A 14,066-nucleotide genomic window follows, 5' to 3' on the forward strand; every position below is an offset into this window, starting at 1 on the left:
AGAGGATAGAGTTACAAGTTATTCCCAAGAGACTGTTAGTTCTCTCTCTAGACTAAGGATGATTGGATGATACAAAAAACACTCCGAAAGAAACATTCTGATGAAGAAAAGCCATTACCCATCTAAACGGCAAGAAAACAGGGCTTAGTTCTTGAAGTTAGGATATGTTGCCAGGTCACTGGTGAGTGCTCTCCTCCCTGTAGAGGCGGACTGGGAGGGTTAGGCACAGAGCCAGACCCAGCCTGGAGTTACACCTCTAAAAACTGGTTTTGACTCAGTGCAGACTGATTTGGATGGTCCTGCTGCATCACTTGCTGTCCCAGGAAGACGGGTATATAGCTCAAAGGAGTAGATGAGATTTTGTAGAATACCAGAGCTATTTCCAGAGCTGAGCTGGCCCCCAAAGCAGCGCAGTTGTGTACCTCACCTAGTAACACTGCTAAACCCAAGCTGCCTCAGCATCTGAGGCGTGAAAACTCCACAACTCAGATCATCCAACTATGGGTGGCTGTTGACAGCTGATAGTATTGCCCTGGGTCTGAAGCCTGCACCAGAAGCACACAGCTGTGCGAATGAGAAAGAGAGCAGTGCACATGAAAAGAACCAACTGCTAAAATATTGATAAATCTATCAAGAAAGCAAAAAATTATAAAAAAATAAACAGATGCTCAAGTACATCTTGAGATAATGAATTATGGAAGAGAATATGCTGTGAGTTTGCAAGGAAAAAAAGAAATTTAAGTGGGTAGACGGATAAGAGGGAAAGCAGGCAAAAAAAACCCAAACCTATCAAGCTCAGAGGATACGACCATTACGCTCACTGTCTGCTGTGAAACCATCTGTGTCAACAAGATGGGTGACTTACACGAATTAAGTGCAGGGGGAGAAAGAGGTCTTTCATAAAAAAGACCCCACTGCGTGAAAACCCGTTAAACCCCAGTACCACTACACAATTCAGGAGACTGGAAATCACTGGTCACAAAGTGGACATAAGATGACAAAGGAATTTCCAGTGATGATGTGTGAAGTCAAGTGGAGTTTTACTGCTGGCTCTCCTAAGTGGAAAAGTATAGATCTTGAAGCAGACTACCTGCTTGGACAGCATGCGTATGGAGGGAGGGCAGGACTGCTTGAGAGGCAATGTTAAAATTGCATGAGTTTAATTTTGTAGCTCTATACTCTTGCACATCTCGTGACTTTTTTTCATGAATGTCCATTTTCAGAATGATCTCCCATAGAATCTCACAGAATAGTTTAGGCTGGAAAAGAGCTTTAAGATCAAGTCCAACCATTAATCTAACACTGTCAAGCCCACCAATAAACCATGTCCCTCAGTGCCACATCTACGTGTCTTTTAAATACATACAGGGATGGTGACTCCACCACTTCTGTGGGCAGCCTGCTCCAACGCTTGACAACCCTTTTGGTGAAGGCATTTTTCCTAATATTCAGTCTAAACTTCCCCTGGTGCAACTTGAGGCCATTTCCTCTTGTCCTATCACTTGTTACTTGGGAGAAGAGACTGACACCCACCTCATGATAACCTCCTTTCAGGTAGTTGTAGAGAGCAATAAGGTCTCCCCTCAGCCTCCTTTTCTCCAGGCTGATCAACCCCAGTTCCCTCAGCCGTTCCTCATGAGACTTGTGCTCCAGGCCCTTCACCAGTTTCATTTCTCATCTTTGGACCTGCTCCAGCACAGGAGCATATGTCTCTTGTAGTGAGAGGCCCAAAACTGAACACAGTGTTCGAGGTACAGCCTCACCAGTACTGAGCACAGGGGTACAATCCCTTCCCTGGTCCTGTTGGCCACACTATTTCTGATACAGGCCAGGATGCCGTTGAACGGCCTTCTTGGCTGCCTGGGCACAAGCTGGCTCATGTTCAGTGGCTGTCACTCAGCACCTCCAGATCTTTTCCTGCCTGGCAGCTTTCCAGCTACTCCTCCCCAGGCCTATAGTGCGCATGGGGGTGTTGTGGCCCCTGACACTTTGCCTTGTTGAACCTCACACAATTGGCCTCAGCCCATCGATCCAACCTGTCCAGATCCCTCTGTAGAGCCTTCCTGCCCTCCAGCAGATCAACACTCCTACCCAACTTGGTGTCCTTTGCAAACTTACTGAGGGTGCACTCGATCCCCCCCCCCCATCCAGATCACTTACAAAGACACTAAGCAGAACTGGCCCCAGTACTGAGCCCTGGGGAATACCGCTGGTGACTGGCCACCAACTGGAGTTAACTTCATCCACCACCCCTCTTTGGGCCTGGCCACCCTGCCAGTTTTTTTACCCAGTGAAGAGTACACCCATCCAAGCCATGAGCAGCCAGCTTCTCCAGGAGAATGCTCTAGGAAACAGTGTCAAAAGCTTTACTGAAGTCTTGGTAGGCGACATTCACAGCATTTCCCTCTTCCACTGCTCAGATCACCTTGTCAAAGAAGGTGATCAGGTTGGTCAAAGCAGGACCTGCCTTTCATGAACTCATGCTGACTGGGCCAGATCACCTGGTTATCATATGTGTGACATGTGATAGCACTCAAGGTGATTTGTTCATAATCTTCCCTGGCACTGAGGCCAGACTGACAGACCTGCAGTTCCCTGGATCCTCCTTCAGGCCCTTCTTGTAGATGGGCATCATATTTGCTAACCTCTGGTCTGCTCGGACCTCCTAAACAGGTCAAAGTCTGCCCTCTGGAAGTCCAAGGTAGCAGTTCTGCTGATCCCTCTCCTTACTTCTCCTAGAATCAAAAAGTCTTCATCATTTTGTGACTGCTGTGGCCAAGACAGCCTCCAAGCACCACATCACAGTGTCCCTCTCTGTTCACAAACGGGTCCAGCAGGTACCTTCCCCAGTTGTCTCACTCACTACATATTGCTACATCCTCAAGTCCAGCTTGCTAAATTTACATTTCTTTTGAAGAATTCTGCACCTCAAAGGGGTTTTGATTCCTGAAATTCAGCAGGGATCAGGACCACAGGGTCACTCATACACTTTTCATTCATTTCCCTGAGATGTGTGTGGGTGCAGGGGAGAGAAGGGGACTTAAAAGTATTATTTTTGCCTATACACAGGGTTGAATATGCTAGACGATAACAGTAAAGTCAGAGGACTGCATAAAGCCAAAGAACCCAAATTAATTCTCAGGTAAAGGCTACCTTGCTGCTAGCCCAGCCCTTAAGAGCGGTGCTCTGCACTGAAGAACAAGAGACATCCCCATCACCAGATCAGCCAGTACTGGATCTGCTTCTGACAGCCTGGATGAGGAGTCGCTCTTTCACCCTGCAGAATCTCTAACTCAGCCCACATGCACTATGGATTATGCTGGGTGCAGGAGCATAATCCACAGTGTTGGATTAACAGTTGCTCATTATTTTGTTTACCTTTGATGTTTTGTTTGTTTTGCATCAGGGGAGCACTACTCTGAACAATGCTTTGATATTAACCTCTGCTTTCTTTTCCCCAGGACTTCAGCAGTATGGTATCTAAAGGCTTCACAAGCCTTGATGATTTAAGCCTCTCAACCAGTTTATGGGGCCAGTGTCACATCCCTGTTACAGAGATGATGCAGATAGTCAGAGGCAGTAAGTGAGTAACCCAAAGTCATGCGGCTTTCTGCCATTTGTGAGGTGATTGTAACTCAGCTTCTTCCAACAGATGCCTCCTTCATGCAACATTTGCTACAGCTTGTGCAGAGAATGAAGCACGACAAAGCCTACCGTAAAGGCCAGTATGATCACAAGAACAAGAAGTACCTAGCTCCCAAGACCCACCATGTTCAACCTACAACAGAGCATGTTTTAAATGTGCACAGAGATATTTAAGTCAAAGACTCCAAATAACCTTTAATTTTAACAGAAGATGGGTACACAGAGATATCAATAAGGAAATCAATTTAAACTCCTTTTGTTTCATCTGTGTGAATGAATCAATTTATCACTCAAATCCTTGGAGGCCAGGTCTAATGCTAGACTCCTGTGCTTCGTAATGCAAGTGAACTATACAGTTCTGCATGCTGCACACCCACATTTCTCACAGCAGCTGAACTGGGGCTATTACTTTTTTTTTTTTTTTTGACGTTTCAGAAAGCTTTTAGGGCTTTCAAACAGATGAGGAGGTTCTAACCCATGTTGAAGTTCCAGTGTTGCATCTCTCCTGCTGAGTGACACCCATGTAGACATTTCTTTCCCCATGACCCTTGTCTTGAGCCTTTTTTTTTGTTGTGTACCATCTTGCTCTCTCAATGGGCAAGGGATGACAGGGGAAGAGGAGCAGGACTCTCAGACCACAGGGGCATGGTCACAAAGGAGGGAGTTTTATCGGATTAGGTTCCTATAGCTAAGATGTCTACATGTGACATGGCTCTCCAGGTGATCTTATTTAGCAGTGGAGAGGAACAGGCAGTTCTGGGCTCTATGTCACTGCCCCTGCAGCACTGGATGAGACTAAAAAAACTTGTCATTTCACTGGCTATAAAGGAAACTAGGACAAGTAGCTGCACTACAAGTGTCTATATTGTAGACATCTCTGTGTAGCCACCCAAACCACACCTGAGGTGTTCATTACTGAAAGAGAGAGGAATTTCCTGAGCAAACACTTAGCCTTGCTCCAGTCAACTCACTCCAGATTAGAATGTGGTAGCACTGTCCATTGACACCTTGGTACACAGGAGACCTGTCCCATGATGTGCTCTGGCCAGCGAGCAGAGCATGCTTTGCTCTCCTTTCCACAGTAGACTACTGTGAGAGACAAACGTCAGTGAAGGCTGCGGCCAACCAGCAGCTGCCACCTGAACCAAGTACAGAGGACATGAACGCCACTGTAATGTGGAGTGGGAATAGGCCTTTTGTGTTAGATGGTCCTTGAATTATGGGGGAGGGTGTGTGTGTTTCAGTCCATGCCATACCAAGAGCATTAGAAGGGAAAAGACAGCAGGAGCAAGGAGGAACATACCCTTGCCATCCCACTGACATACACTAACGGATGCCCACTTGTCTGGATATTCACATTCCTGGCTTTTCAGTTCCCTTTCCATTTCTGCCATTTGCTCAGTAAATAAAAAGAACTGAATTAAAGACATAGTGCGCAGAAATATCCTGGAAACACTGACCTGCCTTCTAGCACACAAAAGAGAAAGAAAATCTCTATGCAGAGATAAATCTGGTCCCACCACACCACTGTTTGGAACAGACAATCTCTGAAGTTCTCTTCATACCTATCTTTTTTGAGCACTCCACAAATCCATGATGAACAGATTGTTATGGTATTTAGGCATGGAGATGGGGCTTGGATGAGGAAATGCCATTGTGGAGGCACTGTAAGTACTGGGAGTAAGTTAAACTGCAAGAAGGGAGCTGTGATACACGTCTCCCTCCTCTTCCAACTCATTCGACAATTTATTCTTGAGGTATCAGAATAAAGAGATATCTAGGCCTCATTCCACTGTGTTTCCCATAAACAGTATATACACACATACCAATATATTTTTGTATATTAATTTTTCATACTAGTGGCTCCACTTACTCATGTAAAAACTGACTGAACCCACTAAACGCTGGACAAGAATTGAGTGCCATGCAAGCTGCATCATGAGGGTGAGTGGAGACACAGCAAGAGCACACAACTCACCAACTTGCGGATTTCACATTCTAGGTTTTGAATACAGTCCAGTTTCCTCTTGCGGCAGCGCTGAGCTGCAATTCGGTTCTTGCTGCGCCGGCGGACATCGTGGATGAACTCTAGCTGCTCTGAGGTTAGCTTGTGCATCTTTATCATCATCTGGAAATCATTCCTTGGAAGATCTGTGATTTGATCAACAGGAAAAGGAAGTTTCACCTAAACCAAATAGAAAACAAGAGGGAAGAGTATTATTTTGATTGCTGAATGCGAGCAGAACAACAGTGAGCGGGAGGGTAAGTACCTATGCTGCCGAGCCCTAAATAAACAACACACAAAGTTTTACATTAAGCAGGTTTTTAACACTCCCTTGTGGCACATTGAAGAGATCCAGCTGGTAAGGATCAGATATAACTGTACTGAAATCATCAATACAGATGAGTCCCAGGTAAAAATATCATCATTCTAAAAAGCTCTAACAGATTTCCTTGCATTAAAAGAAGGTTCTGTCTGCTAAGAGATGCAAGCTTTTGAAAACAGTGAGGTACCTCACTGCTATTAATTTCAAACTAATTTCAATGAACAAGCTATTACCACAACTGGAAACCTGTCTCTGCATGGCCTGCAGGACTGCAATTTTGAGTAGGTGTGAGGTTAAAAATGCAACCTGCCACCTCAAATGGATGAAAAATACCATATTGCAGTTAGGAAAGGTCATCTAATCAACATTTCAACTGAGCAGTACACCGTATAAGAAGAAAGAGTCAGAGGAGTGTGACATAATTTATCCATGCTCATTTTGAGCTAAACCAATGTTTGCTGACATTCTGGTATTTTTGTAGATTGACGAGCACCCAACTCGCATTTCCTGAAAAAAGCCCAAACGGTCTAAAACTTCAGTTACTTGCAGTAAACCATTCTTCTCTGGGCCATGAACTGCCATCCAGTTTTAACCTACACCTTGCAACAGTAGCTCTAGGTTCTGCCCTCAGCAATTCCAACCACCTCTCCAACTCTTACTGATGATGCATTAAAGCAAAGCAAAACACAAATCTCCTGACAGCTTGGAGCAATGAACACATACTGACTCAAAACCTGGAGAATGGTGGATGCACTCAAAGACTTCTGTTAGCTTTCTTCCCAGACCTACCAGCTTGCTCCAGTCAAAGTGAGCACCTCTCCCTACAAACCCTGCTTCACATCCAAAAAATGTTCCTCAGTGGACTGCTGTGTTTGGTGGTCAAATAAGAATCAATTGACAAGGCTGAAGGAGATGACAGCTGAGCATGACCCCTTCTTTTTCTGAGTCATACCCACACTGCCCAAAAGATGGCAGTAAATATTTACATTTCTGTCCAGATTTAGTACAATCAGATCTCTCAAACAAGACTATCCTGCATGCAGGCTACCAAAGAAGATACAACTTAAGTTGCTCCAGCCAAGCAAAAGATACAAGTTGAAAAGGTTTACTTTTTCTATTTAAAAAATGGTTATTGTCTTTAAATAATGCACTTTAACTATCTGGAGATAAAGAAAATAACAGCATAGATTAGAAATAAGTTATTTTCACTGGAGAGCTGAGTTTGTTTATGCAGAACAGTTTGCTGAGGACACGTACACAAACAGCAGCGGCCTCTGGCACAGAGAGTCATAGACCCTTGCTGGGGACTTGGACCTGCCTATATCCAGCTCCTTGCCTTACTCAGGACCTTGTGTTTTCTTGCACTCTTCTATCACTGCTCCATGCATCTCAAAGTCCGGGCCACATGAAATTCAGTGCATCCTTTCAGACGGTTTCATGCCTTGAACCTTGTCCCTCTGCCCCATGTATCCAGGCACCACATTGTAATACACTGCCTGACATGCCAATTGAAACTAGCAAGAAACACCAAACTGTCCCATTCCCCCCAAAGTCCTGCTTGTACACACAAAGGCTGACCTTAGGCATGGTATTGTGGACTACCTTGTTTACAGACTGCTAACTAATGACATGAAACCTGTTTGCTTTCCCCGCCCTAGCCTTTGGACGATCAACATAAACTTGGTGTCATCTGCTTTTCTCTCAAGCTTCAACCATGGTCTGAAAATGAAAGACACCACAGTTTCACTGCAAAAACAGTCCTTGTACTTTCCCGGTTTTTCCTTATTAAGTCAAATGCAGAAAGTGATGTTAACTTTTATTTCTTCCTCCCTCTCCTTTCAAAACATATTCATTTGCAAGAAGGAGATGTGCTTGCAGCTGGAACAGGAATGAAAGGGAAGCAACTTCTATCTGTCAGGTAGAACTTGTTAAAGGAAATGAGAAAATAAATAGAAACAATTAAAAAAAAAAAAAGGATTGAAAATAAACCCATCTATACAGCAGGCCAGAGACTGCTATCAGTAAACCCAGCATAATCCCACTCCTGTCATAGGCAGCACTGTGCAGGATTAAAATCATGAAAGGGAGAGTGGAAGCAAGTCAGACTCATTTTCTTCACCGTTCACAGCATTTTTACTGCCTGTCTCCCACTCCAAAATCTGCTGTCAACTGAAAAAAAACCCAACCACCAAGCCTTTGGCACAGACACAGTGAATAACTGCACCAGAATACTGCTGCCATGAGAGGCTAATGGTGTTCTATGCTGGCACAGGGCAAGACTCTAAACTGGCGGTTATCCTAACAGAGTGGTAAGTCAATTTGTAAGAGCCAACCACTGTGGCATGAGTGGGATTCATCTGACCCACTCAGAACTGTCTGAAATAATGGTTTCACTAGCTGGCATCAAGGACAGAGAAGCCTTCAGATGGCAATGCATCCCGCACTGCTTCTCCCTCCTCCTGGCTGCAGAAGGAGCAGGCATGAGGCTTAGAGAAGATGCTGCATCTTACAGTATCTAAAGTAGGTGAGGTAAGTCTTACCTGTGGTGTCTGAAAAAGGACAGTTAAACTTTTCCAAGATGTGTAAGAAACCCCCAGCAAGTATGTTTTCTTGTAAAATTTTCCTTTTAATAACTATGAATTTTATACAGGAAATGACTGTCCACTCTTTGGTTTGGATTATTTCAAACTACAAATATAAACTGGATCCCCTCTCCTTCCAGGAGTTACTCCAGCCAGAGCTAACCTCACAGGGCTCTCAGATCTTCCCTATCAGCACAACTACTCCTTCCCTGCAGCAGCAGCTCTGTTTCCACCACAAAACAAATAAACTGGCACTTTCTGCCCCTGCTTGCGGCCTCTACTGCTCCTGGCTCTGGCTAACGCACACCTGAGAGGACAGCCAACCCACACTGGTGGCAAACGAAAACCTGGTGATGATTTCATGGCATTTTCTCTCCCCTGTATTAGCTTGGGATGCCAGTGTAAATGTCATTGCTACGTGGCTAAGCGGCTAAGTAACAGAAGCAATCTAGACAGATGGGGACAGCCATTGACTCAGCACATGAAAGGCCCATATACAACCAATTAATTACTTCAAGGTTCTCAGCTTGGATCATACACCAGTTACTGCTGTGCCACTCACATACTGTACTAGTTACTGCTGCTACCGCTCTCCTCCTCTCCTTTTCTATGGAACAAAGGGAAGGACCAAGACTCCGTATTCCCTCACATCAAAATACAGATGTCAAGCGTTGAGAACTTCCTTATTTTATGAGTAACATTAGCTTTTCATTCTTTATTTGTATCTAAATTTCAACATCTTCCTCGAGCTGGCAAGTGCTATTAAAGATAAGGAACTTCCCAAGTTTGGTTTAATATCACAGCAACTAAAAGGATATGCGGGCTGGGCATAAGAAAAAGTTATTATGTACTGGGCATAGGAGGGTGGCACTCCAATCTGCTTTTGCAGAAAAAAAATCAAGAACTGGAGAGTCCTCAAAGAGCTCCAGCAAGGTCTTAACTTAAAGCTTAGGGCTTAACAGAATTGACTGTAGGCTGCAATAAACTAATACAGTGTTTAAAAGGACCTTCCTGAAATGTCAAGCTTGTAATGGAGAACTCTCAGTGTTGTAATACAGTAATTCTCTGCTACCAGCATGGGGACAACTCCTATTGAAGAGGGGAAAGAAAACGAAACTGCCATGAAGTTAAACTTGCAAGAATGATGTTTGACAAGACTCCGTTTAACCAGATGTTGCCAAACACAAATTTCCCAGTGCTCTGCTGATGTCACTGAGGATCCCGGTCAGGGGATATCCATCAGAGAAGAATATGGAGAGTAACTTTCTCATTTTCAGATCTGTAAACCCAGTAAGATCAGGAAAGCTAGGGTGCCTGATCACCAAATTCTGGGGAGGAACTACATACAAAAGCAAGTTAACACCGTAACATGAATTTTACATGGTCTAGTGTGAAATGTCCTGCCCATGGCAGGGGGGTTGGAACTAGATGATCCCCAGGTCCTTTCCAACCCTAACCATTTTATGTTTCTATGCCCTTTCTACATAATAGTCTTCATTAAGCAGAAATATTAAGCAGCAAAGAAGACTCAGCTTAGGTAACTCAGGACAGCTCCAGTAGATTTTTGGTAGAGCAACTTTGGTTTACCCCCTTTAATGGGCCTCTGACTTCTCATACTTCATTAAGCATCATCAGATGAACAGAGAAAGGGTGGCTGCCTGTCACTTAGCATGGAGGGATCTGGGCTCTCACTGAAGGTTATTTCCTTACAATATCCTCAATGGTCCAATTGCACTAGCTTTGCCTTTATGAAAATTCCCTTTGAAAAGTGAGTCACTAACCCAGGCGGGAAATTCTTTTGAAATACAAATGAAAGACACATTGAATGCAATTCTCTAGATAATAATAGTTCTTGGAAAACTCCACCTCTCACCTCCTCCTACCCTTGTTTATTCTTTCCCTAAGAAAACTCACTCATTGAATTAGACTGAGATGATTTCTTTTTATCTGGTTTTGTAGTACAATATTTTTTACAAGTTTTCTAGTAGAAAAAAACAGATATTTGCTGAAGAAAAGAAGTATCAAGAAAGGTAGGTAGTGCTGAAGTTTCTGTTCCTAAGTAGGTTAACAGATTGACAGACTACTTCCTTCTCAGCAATTCATTATTTCAGGGCTTATTGTCTTGTTGTTGCTATTTTAAGCAGGATTGTCAGAACTTGCCTGCAAGCACTGAGCATAAGTCTTCTCTCTACTATTATATCCCAATAATTGATTTTTAACAACCTGTGGAGGCCTGAGGGAGCTGGGTGAAAAGAGCAACACAAACTGTTAAATATTTCTGCAAAGTCCCAGCAGCTCAAGTAACAGCCCCATTCCTGCAACTCTGTAAGAGGGGGATACCCCTCACTGCACTTGCTGCTTCTATCACAAAGCTTTAAGAAAGGGAAATCTCAGAAGATTCTGGGTATTCCTTAACAGGAAGGAAAATGAAAGGCAAAGACATCCCATAAAGGATTTACCAGTGGTGTCATGGGGACTGTCACCTCCTCTGACCCCAGTGGGACAGGGAGGCTGGTATGGGGACTGTCACCTCCTCTGACCCCAGTGGGACAGGGAGGCTGGTCATAGAGCAGGGTCATCTTTACCCACATGGCACTCATGTCAAGCCCTAGCACCCCACTTTTGGCACCAAACAACTCGGGCATATGCTCCTGAACAGCATCCACCTGCAGGAAAGCAGACAGTCCAAAAAAAGCAGAGAGAAGAAACCTTTCACCTACTTCACACACAATCGATAACACTGGCAAATGATGTTTTGTGACATTAATTCTGGGACCAACAGCATTCTGGGAGCCAAGTCAAGACCAGCAAGGTCCAAATTCATGGGGAACTGAGCAGCCCCATGAGATAACTGAGGGTCAGAGTCCATCAAGCTTATTTCTATAACCCAAATGAAAGCCCACCTACAGCAGAAGAGCCTGTGTGACCACCTCTGGAGGGGTGAGCACCTGTGTGTTGCCCCAAGCTATCTTATCAGTGCTTTTTTTAAGCAGCCCAGCAAACACTGTGTGATCTGATACGGCAGGGGGCAAAGGACCCATCTGGGAAGTCATTAGGAAAGCATGGGCAAAATGACAATTTCTGGAATGGAGAAAGATTCCCCTGCAGCTTGCATGCAGGTGAAGGACAGAAAGCAGTTCCTTTCAGACTGCTGTGAGCCTCTCCTGCTGTTTTAATGGCAGCCAAACTGCTAAAAGTAGGTAAAGCAACTTACACCAAACCTTCCTGCTGCTATTTTCTACTGCTGGGTTTAACATATCCTTCACTGCAGCTTCCACAGCAGAGGATCTTGCAGGATTGTAGGGTACACCTCCCAAGTTGCTGTACAAATACAGCATTGTTTAATGAGGCTGTAAAGTCCTTCCTTGTATTGGTAACAACCTTTACAAATTAATTTTTCTGACAAAATCTGCACTGAAGCACCAGTGTGATCTGTTTACCCTTGGCTTGTTCAGGGTTGTGCAGTGCAACTTTGTGGAGCATTAATTTCCTCACATTTTTAATGCCTGCCAGTCCTGTTTAAAATGCCCTGGGGAAAATCAAAAAAAAAGGGGGGAAAAAAAAAGAAAAAAGGAAAATAAAAGCACCTTATCAGCAGTCCCAGGGAGAAACCTTGCTCAGCACAGTGCAGAAAACCTTCCCAGGAGGAAACCAGCAGCAAAAGTAGGAGTGCAGCAAACCCTTTCTTAGCTCTGCCCCAGAGAAACACACATCTGCCTGCCAGTTGCACACCCAGCTGGCCTCCTACCCATTTGCTTCTCTTGTCCCTCCTGTCATCCAAGGTCTCCTGCACACATTCACATACTTATTTTAGGAAACCACCAGCAGTCCCCTATAACCTTCTCATTTGACTCTTACGGGTTTGTTTCTGCTGCAGCATCTCCACACAATTAGCCAATTACGACAGCTAATTAATCATCAAAACCCAAAAGGCTAACCTCCCACCCTCTTTGCTGCCTCATGCTGTGCATTAGCCCTTGCTGAGCAAGCAGCACATGTGGCTGGAGATTCGATGCTCCCCCCAGTCCCACTCCCTGCTCCCTTCCACCTCTTGTAAAAGCAGGATGTCACCAAATAACCTTGGTATGATCAGAGCAGTTCTGCCACAGGGCTTCCAAGTGAGGTCCTAAACACCGTATCACAGGCAGCCTCCCAAGGAGACTCCTCTCCACTCTGCACTGTCCCTAGTTCAGCATATGGGGCCAAACAAGAACTGTCCTCTCAAAACCACCAGCGCAGCGTGACAGAGATTAACACACTTGAGGCTCCCCAAACCTTCCTTACAGTTAAGCAAGCAACTTCTGCCAAGAAGGGTTGAACCAGATGATCCTTGAGGTCCCTCCAACCTGGTATTCTGTGACTCTAAAGGAACCACCCACTTCTATCTGGAACGTAGCTGGAATAAGGATTGAGGGATAAAATAAACTTTACTCTTCTCATGCCTAGCCCATCACTAAGGCTGGTTCTAAACCGGGTGCTCAATGCACGTGAACCTCCCAAACATGCACCCACTGCTCCCCATGCTGAAGCACAAACTCTCAGTGGAGAATTTCAGCATTACTAGAGGAGCCAGATACGTGATTTCACCCAGATGCTCTCAGGTCATGCAGTTTCCTGATGAAACTCTATGAAAACATCCAGTCTGTTTTTCAGTTTCTGGGCAACACAACACATCTCCATCATTTAAGGCTTTCCTCAAACTAGGGACTTCATACAGACAGTTTATTCCATCACTTCAGCATCTCCACCTGGGCCATCTCTAGTTTTAGAGCAGGCCCTCTTTTTCTCACAGGAGATCTGCATGGAAACTCACAGCTTGCTCTTCAGCCCCAGACAATTCCCCTGCCATTCTCTAGCAGTCCTGGAAATTAAAGGATAATTTCTCTTTGAAAACCTTTATGCAATGGCTGCTAAAGTTCACCACCAAACAAAGTGGGGCCACGGGCATGAAACACTATCTCAGCTGTCACTTAACAGAGGCAGAACCCATCACCTGCACATGCGAGACACACACACAAAGGGAAGACTACTTGAATACCATTACCACAGCTGAGAGTGGGCAGCTATGCAACTGTTCCAAGAAACCTCACACCTCTATCTCCTTCCACTCTGCCTGCCTCCTCTACTTGGACTGTTAGCAGTATGCAGCAGGGGCTCTTTGGAGCAGGCTGCTCAGCCATTGGTGTCAGTGAAGGCATAGTGTGAGGTTGCTAAGACATACCAGCAGCAATAACAGCAGAGCTGGAATCACCTCTGCAAATGAAGGATGAAGAACAGTGCTTTGTGCCCTGGGAGTGGGTGAGGGAGGGAGGAGGACAGGACACTTCTAGCAGGCTCCTAAGCACATCGATGCACTTTCATCATTCAGCAGTTTGCCACTGTCCCATACCCAAATTCTGACAATTGCCAAACACCTCTGTGGTCAAGCAGACCTATTTACGCGAAGTCAACCATGCACACTAAGCTGACGAGGGAATAAACAGGAGTTACTCTTTGCTCCTATAAACAAAGA

At 44.8% G+C, this 14,066-nt stretch overlaps 1 protein-coding gene across 3 annotated transcripts in view; it reads right to left on the reverse strand.

Annotated features, from left to right (window-relative positions):
- The window catches only part of BACH2 (BTB domain and CNC homolog 2), a 189,793-nt gene that overhangs the window by 7,181 nt on the left and 168,546 nt on the right, over positions 1 to 14,066 (reverse strand). For all 3 annotated transcript variants that reach the window (XM_062608393.1, XM_062608392.1, XM_062608394.1), the window contains one exon: positions 5,624 to 5,830. In XM_062608393.1, the coding sequence (XP_062464377.1) occupies positions 5,624 to 5,830 (207 nt within the window). The remainder of the gene's footprint in view (positions 1 to 5,623; positions 5,831 to 14,066) is intronic.

Source organism: Pezoporus occidentalis, unplaced genomic scaffold, assembly GCF_034315485.1.
Source record: "Pezoporus occidentalis ecotype Australia unplaced genomic scaffold, CSIRO_AGI_Poc_V1 ctg13, whole genome shotgun sequence".
Taxonomy (NCBI): Eukaryota; Metazoa; Chordata; class Aves; order Psittaciformes; family Psittacidae; genus Pezoporus; species Pezoporus occidentalis.